Raw genomic sequence first — 18,590 nt, 5'->3', positions numbered from 1 at the left:
GGTTATAATGGGTGATATCAGGATCTGAGTACATGAAAATGAGAGGAGGAGGAGGTTAGGGTATGTTGAGAAATGGGAGCTCCTTGTTATTGTGCTCTAGTTTACTGGCATGGGCCACTCAGATGGCAGAGGCCTGGCCAAATGGCTTAAGGCACAGGTTGACAATGCACAATACTATTTCAAATTGCTCAAGAGCCAATCAGATGGGCCTTTTACGTTCATACCCAATTCCCTCTAAATTATGCCATCAAAGTAAGACAGAAAAGAAAGTGACACTCAAGCTCGAACATTTTCAAAACAAGCATGTATTTGGTCTCCACAGTGTTCCACTAAAGAAATACTAAAGAAATGCATGTAGATTCAGCATCTTCTAGCTTAGTAAATGTTTTCTCTAATTACTCATTTTTGTTTATAAAATTATTTCCCAGAGGGAAGGCCCTGTGGGTTCTCTGACAATACAACCACATTGGCAGACATGGAATAGATACCAAATAATATCAGGTTTGCTAAGTGTTTCTCCCAGCTGTGGATGTAGCTCAGTGGTATAGCATTTGTCTCATCACATAAATACTAAAAGGCCAGCCTCTCTTCCCTAGTTTCTATAGCATATTTAAATGATGAGAACTCACTTGATTTGTCTTATTCCCCATTGCTTCACTTCTCATACTATGCTCTGCCAAACCAGTTTTATCCCATAAATCTGGACACACCTGTTTTTCTTGGCCATACTTATAAACTTGCTTAGTGAAAAGTCCTTTCCTCCCTTATTAAGATCTGACCCATCATTAAAATCAGGCTTAGAGCTGGGGGTGTAGTTGGTGGTAAAGTTCTTGTCTAGCATGTATGAGGCCCCACCACATCAAAACATCAAGCTCATTTTCTACTTCTTTTCTGAAATCTTCCCTATCTATATATGCAAAAAGAAACTGAGTAATGAAAATTCTGATTCATAGCCAAAACATGGAAATGATGGGGTCAATCTTGCACTGCTTAAGCATACTTATTCTATAGATGTTTGGAACTTTTACTGGAAATTTCATTTAAACCTGTTGATATGTTGCTACTCCAACATGCCTATAAACACCATGAAACCCAGGATATAATTACGCCCAATAAGTCTTAGTATCTTAACTATCTCAGAATCTCCCAAGTTTATGATTTGTCCTATAGTATATGACCTACCCAATAAAATGCAGTAAGGTTCAAATACAAGAGAAGTCTTTGATCAATATATATATATATATATATATTGATCTATTTAACCATGTTTTAGAAGCAAATAAAATCAACAAATATTTGTCCAACAGATCATGTGTAATAACATCTTAGTAGGTATTCCAGAGAATATATATAAAATAGACATATGGTAGAGAACAACTATAAAAAGTCAATGTTCATTTGCAAAATAGAACATATGCAAAAAAAGAACTCTTACTACAGCCTCTAAATAAATCAGACTAAAAAGGTAACCACAATATTTACAGATATCAACACAGAACAATAGGACTAGACCAATAACTGCAATTTGGAAAAACCAAACATATACCCCGTAGCCAACCACTCAGAATGCTTTGCTTCCAGTTAGCTTGCCACCAGTTTAGCCATGCTAATAACCTCTAGTCACGGACATACCTGGAAAGCATACCTCAATCTTTTATCTTACTCCACTATAAAACTTTTACTCTTCTCTGCTTGCCTTTGAGTTACTGCCAAATACAAGTGATGGTGGCTGTTGGGCTTACTAGAGCAAGCTATGAATACACATATTCCTTGGTATTCCTGGGGCATTGGTTCTCATATCTCACCTCCATTGGATACCAAAATTTAATGACCACATACCTTATATCATCTGTATTAACTTATATATATCCTCTCATACACTATAAATTATCTGTAAATTATTTATAGTACCTAGTATAAAGTAAATGCTATTGAACAGTTGGACACTATATTGTTTAGGTGATAGAAGAAAAATCATTGTTATATTCAGAACATATTTGATGTTTTTCTTGAATATTTTCAATCTTCAGATGTTTGACTCCATAAATATGAAACCCATGGACATAGAGATTGACTATAAATATCTTTCTTCATATTTGGGTGTTCATTTATTTCCTTTTTTGAAATATAAAGAATTATTGTAGGTTGTTTCCATTACTAAAAATCCCCAAAGACTCATAATTAGTTGATTTACTAGGGCTTAGATTTAAACTTTAGTCTTTGAGACTGGAATAATGGAGAGTTACATAGTGATTGCCCTATAGACACACTAAAAGCTTTGCTTTTACATCCATATGGCAACATATGTATTTTTGAGTGAAATTAGAGTGTTTAGACTGTATAGGTGTTGGAGTTCATACCTGATGAAACTTGAGAGATTTTACAACTTTTATAATAGATTTCAAAAAGACGACTAACTTTGAAGAGAAGTGAAATCAGCAAAAATAAACGGTCATGCCTGTGAAACCAGGAAAACTACCTCCTACAGAAATAGCTTGGGAAAGGAATTAGGTATATTGAAAGGTCAAGAGACAGCAGGATGTTCAAGTTTATCTAACAGATATTGACTGACAACCCTGTAATAAGCACTATCCTACTGTGGATATATATACACATACAGTGAAAGCCAAGCAAAAATCTTCAATTATATGGAGTATTAGAAAATGTACAGCTGGGATTTGGTGGGAGGGAAAAAGTTAAAAAATAAAACATGTTACTAAGACTTACTGACATGGAGGTAAAAGTGGAAGTTGGCATTGGCCTTTAGCCTCAGGTACTCATGTTAAAGCAGAAGAATCACTTGAGACCAGGAGGTCAAGGTTACTTGTAGCCAGATAGTAGTATGCTTTCTTAATATGTGCAAGGCCCTTTGTTTTATCTCTATCTCTCTTGATAAAAATAAAACAAAAAATGACATTCAGAACTGATACTAGCAGATCAGACAGCAATTTTCTAAGACAGACACTGAAGTACCTGAGGATTTGGCCTTGGAAAGGTATATATATATGCAGGGGTGGTAGTGAAAGGAGTATCTGAGATGGTCAGGAGGTGCTAGAGGACAGAAACTATGCTAGGCTCTTCTTTAATTTTTTTTTTAAAAGTCACAAATACCTTTTAATCTGCACAGTGACAGTCATCATTATCTTAATCTACATTGCTTATGAACTGTATGATCTTTAACAATAAAACCAGTTTTTGCAAATTGGGTGATATGTACATTTCTTTCCTTTGGCTTAGTGTCAGCTGTTCCCTCTTTCTCTCTCATTCTCTCCCTCCCATCACCACCCTGAGTTACTTAATTTACTTTCATCAATGTCCAGTGCAGCTAATGGGCCCCTCTGAAGTATTTTTTCACCAGCTTTCCACTGATTCTGTACTTTGCTCCCACCTTCCCTAATATGTGCATGTGTATACACCATATATGAGGTAAGGAATACAGAGTCATCTAAAAACAATAGGACAAATTAAGATGGGGTTGTTTCCTTATCTTCAACGTTCTTTTTAGTAAGCCTATTATTTTATATACAAATGAAGGGGTGCTTGGGTATTGCAATTTGGTGTTTTTCTCCTGAAACTATCCTCTTTTGGTCTGTGTATGGTAAGTTGAGTCCTGTTTTATTTTGTCATATCTCATTGCAGTTTAATTTTAACATTCGCATATCAGCCAGGCTCTTCTTACAGAGCACTCTAGTAGACTTTTCCTTCAGAGTACTCAGGGAAAAAATGCTCATGTAAGAGTTTAAGCTAGGTTTCTTTTCATTTTCCCAAGATTAAATGATTATTTAAAAAGCACGCCACACTGTATAAAAATTAACATTCTGTCCCATAATTCTGTGCATCTGGGACTATAGAAACGTCACTGTCCCTGCCCCACATCTTCAAATTAACATTCTCAGGTCGTAACAATAAGTCTTCCCACAGGGGACCTTCTGGAAAAACGAGCTATTTCCTCGGCTCCTATTTCTCTCTTTTTTGCAGCATGTACCAGCAATCTATCCAAGAGGTATATAGTGAGGAGTAAGGAGGGAATCCACCAGCAAGATTAGATTAGATACAAGCACAAAAGGATAGGTCAACATACTGGCAAAGAATCCGGTGACAGCTTGGGAATAACTTTTCATTTCGTTCATGGTAGAAACCCCACTGTCGAGTGCATAGGTGTTGACGAGGTAGGCCAGGGAGTCACAGAGCCACAGAGAAATAATGTCACCTAGGAGGCGAGGAATGAGACCCGCAAAACATCCCAGGACGCCCTCTTCCCATAGATGGTTGACTTCTGATTCCTGACTCCTCAGGTTGTCCAGGTCCCCAGAGCGCTGTACAACTTGGCTATGAACCACTGTTCCAAGGACTCCTGAACACAGTCTGGGAGTGAAGCCTGTGAACGAGCCACGCTTCCCATCGATGCTGGCAAGGTGCTGAGCATAACAAGAGACCAGGAAGCTGACATCCTTGCCGCCCCAAACTATGTGGTCCCATTGTTGGAGGAAGAGGCTCAAACCCCACCTGGATGAGCACTTGCACCGTCCGTGAACGGCTGGGACAGGCTGGTGAGACCGGAGCCCAGGAGCACTTGACCGGCCAAGTCTGCCATGAGGGCACCCGCGGACGGACCTTTTTTTCTTTTGGTCGGTGGTGGGGCTCGAACCGGGGGCCTGGGGCGCTGTCCCTGCGCTCTGCAGCTGCAGGCGAGCGCTCTACCACTGGAGCCACAGCGCCACTTCCCGCTTTTGAGTGGCTAACTGGAGATCAGAGTCTCTCGGGGTCTGCCTGGGCTGGCTTCGAACCACGCTCCTCCGATCGAAGCCTCCGAGTCGTTCGGATGACAGGTGTGACCCACAGGCGCCCAGTCTCCCCACCGCCAGGCCAGGCCAGGCCTCCACGGCCCCCCCCCCATGCCGTCACCCTGGAAACGTGGCCCCGCCTCCACGGCCCGCCGTCGCGCCGGCGTGTCGTCACCAGCGCGCCGCCGGCTGCCGGCCAGGGAGGCGGGGTAGCGCGGCTGGCTGGCTGACCGGCCGGGGGCGGGGCCGGTGCCAGGGCCGAGCTCCGGGTCCGCGGCCATCGCTGCCCGCGCTGTCCCCGGCAGTGGCTCACTCGCTCCCCGCCCTCGCGGGCCGAGTGGAGTGGAGTGGAGAGGGGCACCGCGGCTTGCGAGGCTCAGCGCCTGGCGCAGCGTGATGTCGGGCGCCGTGACGGCTCAGTGAGTCCGAGGCGGCGGCCGCGGCGCGCGGGGCGGCGGCGGCGGCGGGGCCGGAGCCGCTCATGGTGCCGCCACGACGCCATCGCGGGGCAGGAAGGCCAGGTAGGCAGGCCGGCTGTCCTGGAAGGGCCTTGGAGTCACCCGGAGCCCACGCCGGAGCCGAGCGCCCGCCGGCGGCCCCACCTCCAGCCCCGGCTGGCTTCCGGGGCTCCCGAGCGCCCGGGCGGCCGTCCCGAAGGCATCCAAGCGGGGAGTCCCGTGGGGGGGGGGGGTGGTTCAGGACCGCCTCGCCCGGGCCGGGAGACGCCCCCCCCCCGGGGTTCGCCTGGCTCCCCGGGGAGCTGTCACCAGCTCAACTTTCTTTTTTTTTCCCCCCCTCCCAAAAGGAGGAAGATGGCTTTTAACAGCTGTTTTCGAAACCTTCTTAAGAGAGTTTCTGTTTCCATCTAAGATAACAGGATGCCATGACGGGGGGTGGGGGGGGGCGGATCCTTCTCCTTTAGCACGTGAAGCTTGCGGAAAGGGGTGCCCTCCAGAATCACCTCTCAAATGACTAACTCTCCTCCTCTCCCCCCACCCCCCCCCCCACCCCCGGCCCTCCCGAGATCGAGGACGTTCTCAGATGCAAGCTCGAGTCTAGACACTGCCTGTCCCCAGAGTACGTTCCCCCCGGAGGAGGGAGAAGCCAACGGAGTTTTGTGTTTCTCCAGCAATACGCCATATGTGGAGTGTTGCCTTTTCTCCCAGTACTTATACCTCTTGAGTATAATCTGAAACGGATAATGGATCCCACGAAAATCTAGACGAAAGGGTTGATGTTATATATCGAGCACAGTTTTACATTGCTTTGAGTTTGAAGGTAAAAAGTAAAAAAAAAAAAAAAAAGGATGCAATTAATCTGGAGCTGTTGATGTTTTCATAAGCTTCATTTGTGTATGAGTGTGTGTGTATATGTGTTTTTTTTTTTTTCCGGTCAGGCATTGTTTTGGAAGATCTCAAAGAGGCCCTTAAAACAAGGTAAATTCCAGTGTGCTTCTTTAATATTTCACATTAACAAATATCAGATGACTTATACTCCTTTGCTAAAATAATCTCTAATAAAAATTTCTGTTTTCTTGGAAAAACAACAGACTACAAATGGTGTGTGTGTTTATCATGAACCGAATGAATTCCCAGAACAGTGGATTCACACAGCGTCGGAGAATGGCTCTTGGCATTGTTATTCTCCTGCTTGTAGATGTGATCTGGGTGGCCTCTTCAGAACTTACTTCTGTAAGTACTTTCTCCCTAGGAGTAATGTTACATTATAGTAATAGTATTGGTGTTAGCCAATTGTATTCCTCACCATAACTATCTTTTACTTACTAAAAACTAAATACTGTTAAAATATATAGTAGCCTTTGATACTGGTTTCCTTTCAAGTTAAACCTTGATTCCTACAGTGTTCTTATATCTTATAAGGAGGATTACTTTGAAGGAGAATATTCCTGATTTCTTCTATTTTTTTTTTTTTAAATTTAGTTTCTTTCTTGATAAATGTTATTTTTTTTCCCACAAACAGCCATTTAGAAACAAGATAGTCTTTCAGCATTTAGTAGAAAGTAAGAATATTTTAAGACTGGGAGTGTGGCCCAGTGAGGAGAGCGCTTGGCTAGCATGCAGAAAGCTACAATAAAATAGAATGCTTTTGGAGAAATGAGTAAAAATGATGTTTTCCTGCATAGGTCACTGTTATACACATGTGTGAATATATCTACATTTGAGTTTGCTGACTCAAACATAAAATACAGAGTGTACAATGATTGGCTTCGGTTTTGTGTTTACTGATGACACATTGATAGTAAGGTGGCAATGTGAGTTCATGAGATAGTTTTTCCTTCTATTTGTATACTTAATGCTAATCCTGCTTGGTGTAAATGGTCCTTATGAAAAGGCAACTCTTTGGAATTAGCTTCATTTCAACCCCATGTTACAGAAGGAGACTAGTGTTTATAAAAGAGGTCTAAATGTCAAAAGAGGCAGTTTAGTAGCACTGACCTCCTCACATCATAGCCAAGAGCTGACACTGACATCATAGCATGAAAGAACAGTTTTTGGCCTTTCTGGAATTAGGCTTTGGAATACAACAATATTTGTTTTTTACTTTAAAACTTTTCTATAGTTGTTTAGATTAACATTCTATAATTTAATTTTATTCAATATAAATTACTTAACATCCACAGTACTAAATCTAGCTTTTAAGAGTTATAATTTTAAGTAAATTGCTTTACTTAACAGGTAATATAATTATTGACAAAAGAGCCTCTAATGAAACTGGTACTTAACATTCCGGTCCAAAGGTTAAAAAGAAAAACCCAACCAACTGGTTTATGGCAATCATTTCCTAATGTATACACCTGTCAAAACACTTTATTATAAATATATAGTTTTTATTTTAGCTACAATTTTCTGTTGTACCATGGTAAAACTGGAAAAAAATAACCAATTTAAAAATATCAAGTATTTTAGTTAGGATAGTTTTATAACTATGTTTCTGTTATCTAAGATAATATGTAATATGTTTGATTTTTCAGCCAGATAAATTCTCTAAACCTTTGAGATGAATTTGTGTATTTGAAAAAGAAAAAAAAATACCTTTTTATGTAGATATTCTCTAAGGGATACAAGATAGTAATTTATTAAAATAGCATAATCTTTATTTTCCTATCACTTTATCAGTTACCAGTTTTTCCAGACTTATCCTGGCTCACAACTTCTTCCTAGGATATTTTAAAGCAAGTTCTACATAATTTCTTTCCTATTAACCTCAAACAGAAAATAACTCTTCAGTTTTTTAAACCCAAATCAATACCCATTAACATATCTAAAAAATAAACTCTTCATTCCTTAAAAATCACTTGGTATCCACTTCATATTCAGATTTTCTCATTTATGTCAAGGACAACCTCTCCTCCTCTTTTTACTTAAATCACTGTTATTACTTAAGTTTATCTCCCTGCCTTCTTTTTCATGCTGTTGGTTTGTTGGAGAAACTAGGTCATTTTCCCTTTAAGACATATCACAGAACCTTGATTTTGCTGATTGCTTCTTTGGATGTCATTGAAGTCATTGTCTTACTTCCTGTAAAAGGGTGGTTAGATGTTAAGTGTAGAATTAGTTGAGTGTTTCAGCAGTACTGGGTACTTTCTGTGCCATCAGAGTATGAGCCTGTAATGCCTAAAATTGTGTTTTGGGTGATGTAAATTTAAGTACTATAAAATTCCTTGTTGTGATGAAACTCCTCTCACAGAACTCATGTATACAAATTTAAAAAAAAACTTGAAATATTCTTCATCAAATTTTATATAAAAGTTGAATACTCATATGATTATAGGTGATTTTTCAAACCTCCATACTGGGGTTTGAACTGAGGGTTTTGTGCTTGTCAGGCAAGTGTTTTGCCACTTCAGTCCTAAGTCTATCCTTTAAGGAGAACTTTTCCACAACTATGATTTACTACTTCTGAAACAGTTTATATACTAACAATTGGCTATATTTTAATTTTCTTCCATTGTTACTTTTAGAGTAGGATTGCCTAGCAACTTCCGGTTTTAGCCATTGAGAGTATTTTTAACATTATTTTATATTTTTATATGTTTAATATGTGTTTTAATACTGTTTGTTCTAAAGCCTGAATTGTCCTATCTTTGAGTAGTGAGAGTCCCTTCAGGTTGCTTGTGGGATCTTTTTAGTGTGATCCTAGCCTTAAATGTCTCTTTGCTTTCTGACACAAGATGCTTCAGGCTTATCTTGTAATGTTTGCCCTATTCCTGGATTTGGCCTTTGCCTCCTGGAGCCATGATTTCTTTTAGTGCAAAATAGTGCAGACTACCATTTGGGTCCTTTAGTTACCATCTTTCCTAAGCTTTCTCAATACATAGAATTATTATTTTCTAGGAGACAAAAAGAAGGTCCACACTAATGTTTCCATTTTAAATGGAATTTGTAGGTTTTTATATAACATACAAATAACATTAAACTTAATGGAATTTTCTTTACATGCTATTCAACGTCATTGCTTTTCTTTGTACTGTTTTCTCTGTTTTAGATGATTGTTCTTTGTCTCTGCATACCCAGCTCACGAGTAGCCTTTCAGGAAACTTCCCTGCCCTCTGGTTGGTCTTTTCTGCAATTCAGAGTGCTTCCATGGCACTTTGAACGCTTAACGTGGTACTTTGTGGGTTTTCTTCATCTCTATATCTCCTCTATTACTTTGTTCTTCAGGGCAGAAAAGCCTGTCTTAATTTACGGTAGTCCCTAGCACATAGCAGTTTTCCAGTGAACCAAACTTTTTTTAAATGTTGTTGCTATTTGTATGGCATTATTATCACTTATGTGTGAGGCAAATAGGGTATTCAGAAATGAATCAAGAAGATTATTATAATTTCTTTTGACTTTTTCCATCTAAATGGACTTATTTTATGATGAGTAATGACGTTTAAAGTCATCTCATAGCTACCTGTAACCTTTTCATCCACAGTATGTCTTTACACAGTACAACAAACCATTCTTCAGTACCTTTGCAAAAACCTCAATGTTTGTTCTGTACCTGTTGGGCTTTATTATTTGGAAGCCATGGAGGCAACAATGTACAAGAGGATTTCGAGGAAAACATGCTGCTTTTGTAAGTTTCTAACTTTCTTTGTTGGGGAAGGGCATACTCACAATGAAGATATAGTCATTTTTTAAGAACATTCAGATTTTAAGCTGTCCTTTAAAAGAGTGATGGTAGAATCAAAACTACAGTATTCTAATCAGCTTATCAGAATAGCTTGTGAAGAATCAAAAGCATGTATTTTCTTTCCTTTATTCTACCCCTTTGAACTGTTAACAGTTGTTAAAGCAGCCCAAATCAATTGCATGGAGATGAGGATGAAAATAAGTAAAAACAATGCCAACAGTCTCTGGACATTTAAAGATTGGATAGATACCTTTCTAGATAAATTCAAAATAGTACATTATTATTTCCTCTTTCATCTAACACTTGAAAGGTTGTTTCTACTTTTTTCTATAAACAGGTATATTTATACTAATCTACAGTTACTTTGTTTCTGAGAGCATAATGCTGGGTAAGAGTAATGGTGGTTTTAAAGGTTTTGATTCTTGTAAATTCCCATCTAGAGTGGTTGCATTAGTTCCTAACTCAGCAGAAGATGAGGTTGAACTCTTACCAAAATCCCAGCTTGTCATCAGTTCATTATGTCAAACTCTTGTGTTTGAATCATGTTCTTCATTTTCCAGTACTATGACTTTTTGTGCCAGTTATTTAACCTCTTTGGACTTTTCTTTTTTTAAATAAGTTTTTTATTGTAAAAGTACTGTACAGAGGGGTTACAGTTACATGAGCAAGGCAATGAGTACATTTCCTATCAAGCATTGTTGCCTCCTCCTTTGTTTTTCCCCTACCATCCCTTCCCTCCCACCTCCACAACTACACTCCCGCACCCCACACTAAATTGTAAAGTCTGTTTTTCAACATAGTGTCTTGTATGTCTCATTGATGCAACGGGTTAACCTGTATCCCTATTTAAACACTTTGTTTTTTCCCTTCCCCAAATTATACCAACATCAAATACAGTGAAAATGGGTTATACCATGGGGGAGGAACATACAAAGGAACAAAAAATGCACATGGTACATCATAAATACATTAGAAACGCCGAGCGCCAGTGGCTCATGCCTGTAATCCTAGCTACTCAGGAGGCTGAGATCTTAGGATCGTGGTTCAAAGCCAGCCCGGGCAGGAAACTCTGTGAGACTCTTATCTCCAATAAACCACTAGAAAACTGGAAGTGGCACTGTAGCTCAAGCGGTAGAGTGCTCTCCTTGAGCTGAAGAGCGCAGGGACAGTGCCCAGGCCCAGAGTTCAAGCCCTACAACCGACCAAAAAAAAAAAAAAGTTAAAAATACATTAGAAATAATAGCAAGAAAGAAAAAACCACTTGTGTATCTTGGGACTCATTTCGTTTAACATCATCTTATCTGGTCATATGTACATATCTTTTGACCTTTTCTGCTTGCCTTTTTGGACTTTCATCAGAGAGAATGAGTGAAAACAATGGGTGTGAAGTGAAATCATACTTAATGTGGCATTTGGTTTGCAAAGTATGGTCCAGTCCCTGAGATCCATTCAGGGGTTCTTAAGGTTAAAACTATTCTCATGACAATACTGAATTACCAACTTAATCTCCCAATTATCTGAGATATCAGTGTAGTGCTATGTGAAAGGAATAAGGCTTAGTGTTAAATGATTCATTTGGATTTTAATTCTGCCTCTGCTACTTTGATGAAATCTTTTAGCCTCGACTTCTTCATCAATAAAAACACGATATGATACCCTACTTTTCATTTTGAATACTTGTTTGGCATTAGGTGCTGTGCTCTTAGAAGTTTATCTTGAGGGCTGGGAAGGTGGCTCAGTGGTAGAGCGCTTGCCTTGAATGCCTGAGGCCCTGGGTTCAATTCCTCAGCACCACATAAGAAAAAAGCTGGAAGTGGCGCTGTGGCTCAAGTGGTAGAGCACTAGCCTTGAGCTGAAGAGCTGAAGGACAGCACCCAGGCCCAGAGTTCAGGCCCCACGACCGGACCCCCCCCCCAAAAAAAAAAAAAAAAAAAAGATAGCCTTGAGCAAAAGAGCTAAGGAACAGTGTAAAGGCCTCAAGTTCAAGTCCCACACCAAAAAAAAAAAGTTTATCTTGAATTTTGGATCAGTTATTTGAGCTGTGTCTAAATACTATGTAACAACTTGAATTTTATGGGTGGTTTTTTTCTGTATTTAGTTTGCAGATGCTGAAGGTTACTTTGCTGCTTGCACAACAGATACAACTATGAATAGTTCTTTGGTAAGTCACTTCTTGTTCAGCTATAGCTGGAAGACAGCTTTGATGGCACCATGACTCTTTTAGGGAGCCCACATGAGAACTATAATTTGGTACTTCCTTGGGGAGCTCTGGAGCCTAGCAGCAAGCAATAAAGCTACTTCTGAGGAATCCAGTTAAGGAGTAATAATAATGAAAGGGCAATATTCCCATTTTTAAATAACTTTTTAGCTTCATACTCATTCTTTTTATTGTTTGAAAAATATTTTCACTTGATTCTAAAAATATATAAGCAGATTGTGCATTCACTTATTCACAGTGTATTTATAGTGCCTAGTATGTGTTCAGTACTTGTTTTAGGCTCAGGAAATAGCAGCTTATGTTCTAGTATATTCGAATACAAGTGTTTGGTGAGGGAGAAGAGAAAATAGTCAAGCAAATTAAATGATTAACATACTTATTTCAAGTAGGTACTAGTTAGTAGTTAAGAGTATAGAAGTCAATTTTTAGGCCCAGTCACTAAGTTATCTATTTAAAATGCATTTTTTAAATTGGTTCTAGGGCTTGAACTCAGGGTCTGGGTGCTGTCCCTGAGGTTTTGCTCAAGGCTAGTGCTCTACCACTTTGAGCCCTAGTGCTATTCAACTTTCTGGAGGGTAATTGGAGATAAGATTCTCATGGACTTTCCTGCCTGGACTAGCTTTGAACCGTGATCCTTCTATCTCAGCCTCCTGGGTAGCTAGGATTACAAGCCTGAGGCACTGGCGCCTGGCTTTTAAAATGCATCTTTGACAAAACTTCTTTCATTTCCAGATGTGCTGTTCTGAAAAAAAGGCAACTCTATAATAATTTTAAAGTTTTCTAATTGGAAAAAGGACATTCATTTCTACAAATGGTATCAAGCAAAATAAGCATCTATATATGCATAAGACTGAAACTAAAGTTTTCTAATTGATATTGAAATTTATGGAAGTGGAGCTGTGGCTCAAGTGGTAGAGCATTACTTGTGCAAATGAAGCTCAAGGACAGTGCTCAGGACCTGAGTTCAAGCACCCAAGACTGGCACAAAAACAAAAACATGGTTTCTACTTTTGCCTGATGCTGGTGGCTCATGCCTGTAATCCTAGCCACTTAGGAGGCTGAGATCTGAAAATAGAGGTTCAGAACCACCCCAAGCAGGAGAGTCTGTAAGACTCTTATCTTCAGTTAACCACCAATAAACCAGAACTGGAGCTCTAACTTAAAAATGATAGAGCATTAGCCTTTAGCCAAAAAGCTCAGGGTGCCCATACCCTGAGTTCAAGCCTCAAGACTGACAACAAAAAAAAAAAAGAGAGAGAAAAAAATATACACACACCATTGTGTGAGCCTCTATTTTGGTGACTTTATTGAAAGTACAGTGTTTTATCTCTAGAACTACCACTGAGTTCTTGGCATATTAGAAGGTTCTGTGAAGAATTTGTAAAGCTTGGAAAAAATGCCATATATCTTCTCTGTTTGTTTTTCCAGACATAATTTTGCTATGTAGTCCAGGTTACAAGATCTTCTTTCCTCAGCCCCCTGAGTGCTAGGATTATAGGCATATGGCACCAAGCCTGGCCTTGACAAGATAACTTAATATTAATTGGGTCTCAGTGCAGAAGACAGAATTGAGATGGCAACCTATTTTTCTGACTATTCTAATAATTCTTGATTTTAGCTGTAAGATAGCTATGTTAAATTATTCTAGGCCAAATGCTGTAATGAAAATTTCATATAACAAAAAGACCACAGTAGGTTCCAGATCTCATTGTCTTTTCATTGCTGATTATTTTTCATTGCCACTGTTCTATACTAGGAATTAAAAGACAAAGGAATTTTTAGTGATTTCTTTAATTTTTAAGAAACAACCTATTTCAGGAATTGTGAAATATTGACCATCTGGAGAACATTTGTAAAACCAATTGAGTCATTTGGAATCACCAAAAATTTGGATCTTTGATAGCATGGTTAGAGAAAACTGGCTTTAGTTTTCTTATTTTCTACTTGGTGGAGGTCTATGTAATAAAATAATTTGGCAAATATATATTGAATTTGATTATGAGGCTATTGTCTGCCTTCCCCTTTGACTGCGTGGTCATTGAGGAAAATACTTCATTTGATTCACCCTTAATCACTGTACCTAGAACTCTGCCTGGATTGTATTTCATGAATGTGGTATTTTGTTTTGTTACTTTTTTTGTTTTTTGTTTTGGAAAACAGGTTTTGCTGTTTTTCCCAATCTGGACCCAAACTACCTTGTGCAAACTATCCATTTAGCACAGATCCCCTAATAGTTGGAAGTGCACATGTGAGCCTAGCATAACTAACACTCAATAAGTAGTTTTTAAATGCAGGAATAAAGAGGGATGGAAGACAGTCTGTCTGACATTAAAATATTAGCTGTTATTATTTGCCAGAGCTATTACATTTCTAACCTTTAAAATGATTTGAAAACTATTATTGTACCTGTGTGGATTAGTGAGGTTATTTTCTTAAGTCTTTTACTGCATTTGGATTATTAGCCTGATTATTAGCCTGCTGAATAGCTATGTTTTGAATCATATGTGTATATAGCAGGCATTTAAGTTCTAATCCATATATTGGCTTTTATTTATGTTGTATTTCTGTTTTGTTTGCATTTCAGAGTGAACCTCTCTATGTTCCTGTGAAATTTCATGATATTCCAAGTGAAAAACCAGAGAGCACAAGCATAAATACTGAAAAAAGTGAGTATAATTTATAATTTCATTGCAATGAGAAGTGGAGATTTTTACTTTGTTCATCATCTCCATCCACCCTTCTTAGTGACTGTGTGGCTTAACCAGCATCAAGTTGACTTAGCTTCCACTCTCCTGGAGGGCTGGCTGGATTGTAAATCTGATACAATTTTTATATTAACTCAACCATACAGTTTCATTATATGTGTTTGCATACACACATACATATATACATAACTATATATGTGTTTATATATATATATATATATATATATATATATATATATATCAAACATGTCCTCAAAGACTCTAATAACTTAATTATATGAATTGTACTGATCCTGTGAATTTTCCAAGTAATACCAGCTTCATTGTAAAGCATAACATTTATCAATAATTTCCTCTTCAAGGCACGAGCCTAGAGAAATATTCTGCATGCTTGTCTGGGAATATGATTCTTACTAATTGGGTATCCCTGAGGAGAAATCCATCATTTTACTATAAATGTTAAAAACCAATCTTAACTAAAATCCTGAACCAGGCAGTTAAATATGTACATAATAGCAGAATTTTTTTTAATGTTAGTCTCATTTTAAACTATTTAGGACATTTTATAGATAACACAAATTACCTGTGAACTCTTGAGTCAACAAAGCTACCATACAATAACAGTTTAACTTTGATTTTCTTCTACTTTCTTGCTTTGATCTTAAATGAATTAACATTAGTTTATTAGTGAATTAAAACTTGGGAGTTGAGTTGGATGGAGGAGTAAAAATTCACAGTTAGAGCTGGGAAGGTGGCTCAATGTTAGAGTGCTTGCCTTGCATGCATGAGGCCCTGGGTTCGATTCCTCAGTACCACATAAGCAGAAAAAGCTGGAAGTGGTGCTGTGGCTCAAGTGGTATAGTGCTAGCTTTGAGCTGAAGAGCTGAGGGACAGCGTTCAGACCCAGAGTTCAGGCCCCACAACTGACAAAAAAAAAAATAAATAAATAATCCACATTTAATAATTCTTGCATTATGTTTTCCTTCTAAGCTCCCAAAAAGTCTCGTGTGAGGTTCAGTAATATCATGGAGATTCGACAGCTTCCATCAAGTCATGCATTAGAAGCAAAGTTATCTCGAATGTCATACCCTACTGTGAAGGAACAAGAATCCATATTGAAAACTGTGGGGAAATTGACTGCAACTCAAGTGGCAAAAATTAGCTTTTTTTTTTGCTTTGTGGTAAGTTTATTATATTGGGAATTAATTTTATGATATATATTAACAATATAATAGAATGTAATATAATTAGGTGTTTGATTATGACTTTGAGCAGCTGTCTTGCATTTTGGGGAAGTTAAAGTATCAAAGTTAGGTGAGGCTTATCATACTTGGAAAAATTAGAAGTTAGTAAATCCTGTAACACCTAAGCTGTACACAAACACAGACACACGCACACGCACACACACGCGCGCGCACACACAATTGAGAAAGTTTTTCTGAGATTATCATTTGCCTCCAGGTTACTTACTTTAGTATACGATATATATATAAGGACTAGTAAGAGTCTACTGTTAGTATTGATTTCTTCATATATTTTTTTGGAGTTTTCCTATAAGGTGTTATTTTAGCAAGTATTCATTGATTATTTCTATAGTTTTTTGAAAAGAAAAACTGGGATTACAGGCATGAGCCATCCCTCTTGGCTTTCAGTGATCTGAATTTTAGTACTGTATTTTTATTTAACAAGCATTATGTTAGTCATTATTTAGTATATTATCAATGTGAAAGTATTGTGAGATAGATTACATTTTTATAGTAAAGACTTCTAAGGTCACATATCACTTCAAGCAAGCTGTATTTTAGTTACTCAGTAGTCAGATATAGTCATATGTATGTGTTGTTTAATGAATTAGATGATATATATCAAAAGAAGTTAGTGTTTATTTGCCACTCTTTGAGTATCTTTTGTCTTTTTAGGGTTAGGATGGTTTATTATTAATTTTTTTGTAAAATACGATTTTGTCAATACTGACTTTTTCAAAAATACCTCTTGTATATCTAAAGGGAATGGAATCAGTATACTAGTTCGTCAGCTATAAGCAGATTGTAGCTTTTTTGTCATGTATTTTTGAGACTATCACACCAAATTCGACCTCATTTTCTTATCTAAATAGGCAAATGAAATGATATAGGATATCAGAGTTCTCTAGCTTGGAATCAATTTACTAAAATTTTTACTCTGGCTTTACCCCTGATATCAAATGAAGACTGTTCTATTCTTAACCATCTGCTGCCTTTTAGTGATGTATCAAAGCACACCTACACCAATGTAGGTGTTTGTTTTGTTTTGGGGAAGAAAATACTGATAATCTGACCAATTTAACTAAGTTCTGAGATAGATCAAGAAAGTCTCTTAATAGAAACAAGTCTTTCTTCAGAGGAATAACTTCTTCAGGCAAACTGAATAAGTATCAGAGATACTTATAGTTAGATTAGCAGTTATTTTAGTTGATCCAGCAATGGACTTCTTAGAATATAATTTAGTGATGTTCATGTATTTATATGATCAGATAGCATGAATTAGAATATTTATAGTAACATTGTTTGAAATAGTTTTTTAAAAAGTGTTTACAGAAATGGATGACTTATCAGTAAAAGTAAATGAACTTTGGGAACATACATCCATACCACACTTTATCAAAGGGAGCTATTTCTCATTCTCCCAATTCAAAATAGCCACACAATTGAGAATATGGGAATGTTCTAGTGTGGATCAGCAGAAGAAAAAAAGTCCTTATAGTTAGAAAACTACCTTTCACCATATCCAAAGTTACAAGATCTGTTTAGGTTGTATGGCCAGATGGGGTGCCAGAAAAATAGTCACAATTAGTCAATACATTCAGCTTTCAAAGTAAGTACCTAAATTTCCAAAGTGAATATATGACTATTTTTACTGGGGTATTTGGTTATTTTGAGGCAGAGTTTCCCATCCAGACTGCTAGGCTGGCTTCAATTTTCAATCTCTCTGATTTTGTCTCCTGAGTTCTAGGATTATAGGTGTTCACCACCACCTGACATCTATATAGTTTTTTATGTGGCACTGTAGTTGTTTAGCTTATTCCATCAATCTCCATGAACATCATCTAGCTTGAGTTCTTATTATGTTATTTATCTGTATATATTTTAATGTTAAAGAATTTAACTGAATTTAAATTTGACTTAGATAAGATTAATAGATTCCTAGCAGTGATTATACAAAACAATTCAAATTGATTTAATATTCAATTCTACTCTCACTTAAAAATGCTAATTTTAACCTCCCTCCCTCTTATCTTTCTCTCTCTCCCTCTCCTTTTTTTTTCTTCTTTCCTCCCTCCCTGTCTCCCTTCTTTTCTTCTTTCTTTACTGTTGTTGATGATGCTGGAGATCAAATCTAGGCTCTTATGCTTGCTACACAGGTGCTCTACCCTTGGGCTGTACTCCCAGCCCTTATTAGTATTGTTTCTTTATTTTCTTTTTTTTGAGGGGGGTGGTCTGGTTGTGGGGCCTGAACTCTGGGCCTGGGCACTGTCCCTTAGCTCTTCAGCTCTTCAGCTCAAAGCTAGCACTCTACCACTTGAGCCACAGCGCTACTTCCGGCTTTTTTTTCTTTTTGGTTATGTGGTGCTGAGGAATCGAACCCAGGGCCTCATGCATGCAAGGCAAGTGCTCTACAACTGAGCCACATTCCCAGCCCATGTTTCTTTAATTTTTTGAGGCAGGGACTCATTTTGTAGCCCAGAATGGCTTGGAACTCACTAGC

The 18,590-nt window shown here is 38.1% G+C and overlaps 1 protein-coding gene across 1 annotated transcript in view; it reads left to right on the top strand.

Moving 5' to 3' along the window:
* The first annotated feature begins 5,038 nt into the window (after positions 1–5,038).
* The window catches only part of Slc35f5 (solute carrier family 35 member F5), a 29,474-nt gene continuing 15,922 nt past the window's right edge, over positions 5,039–18,590 (top strand). Inside the window, exons 1-7 of the mRNA XM_070024377.1 lie at positions 5,039–5,305; positions 6,181–6,220; positions 6,334–6,475; positions 9,723–9,866; positions 12,022–12,084; positions 14,726–14,807; positions 15,837–16,027. Coding sequence (XP_069880478.1) covers positions 5,266–5,305; positions 6,181–6,220; positions 6,334–6,475; positions 9,723–9,866; positions 12,022–12,084; positions 14,726–14,807; positions 15,837–16,027 — 702 coding nt within the window. The 5' untranslated portion in view covers positions 5,039–5,265. The remainder of the gene's footprint in view (positions 5,306–6,180; positions 6,221–6,333; positions 6,476–9,722; positions 9,867–12,021; positions 12,085–14,725; positions 14,808–15,836; positions 16,028–18,590) is intronic.

Source organism: Dipodomys merriami, unplaced genomic scaffold, assembly GCF_024711535.1.
Source record: "Dipodomys merriami isolate MVZ:Mamm:240054 unplaced genomic scaffold, mDipMer1.0.p SCAF_1, whole genome shotgun sequence".
Taxonomy (NCBI): Eukaryota; Metazoa; Chordata; class Mammalia; order Rodentia; family Heteromyidae; genus Dipodomys; species Dipodomys merriami.
The sequence above is the reverse complement of the archived record's forward strand: the minus strand, read 5'-3'. Positions and strand labels throughout refer to the sequence as shown.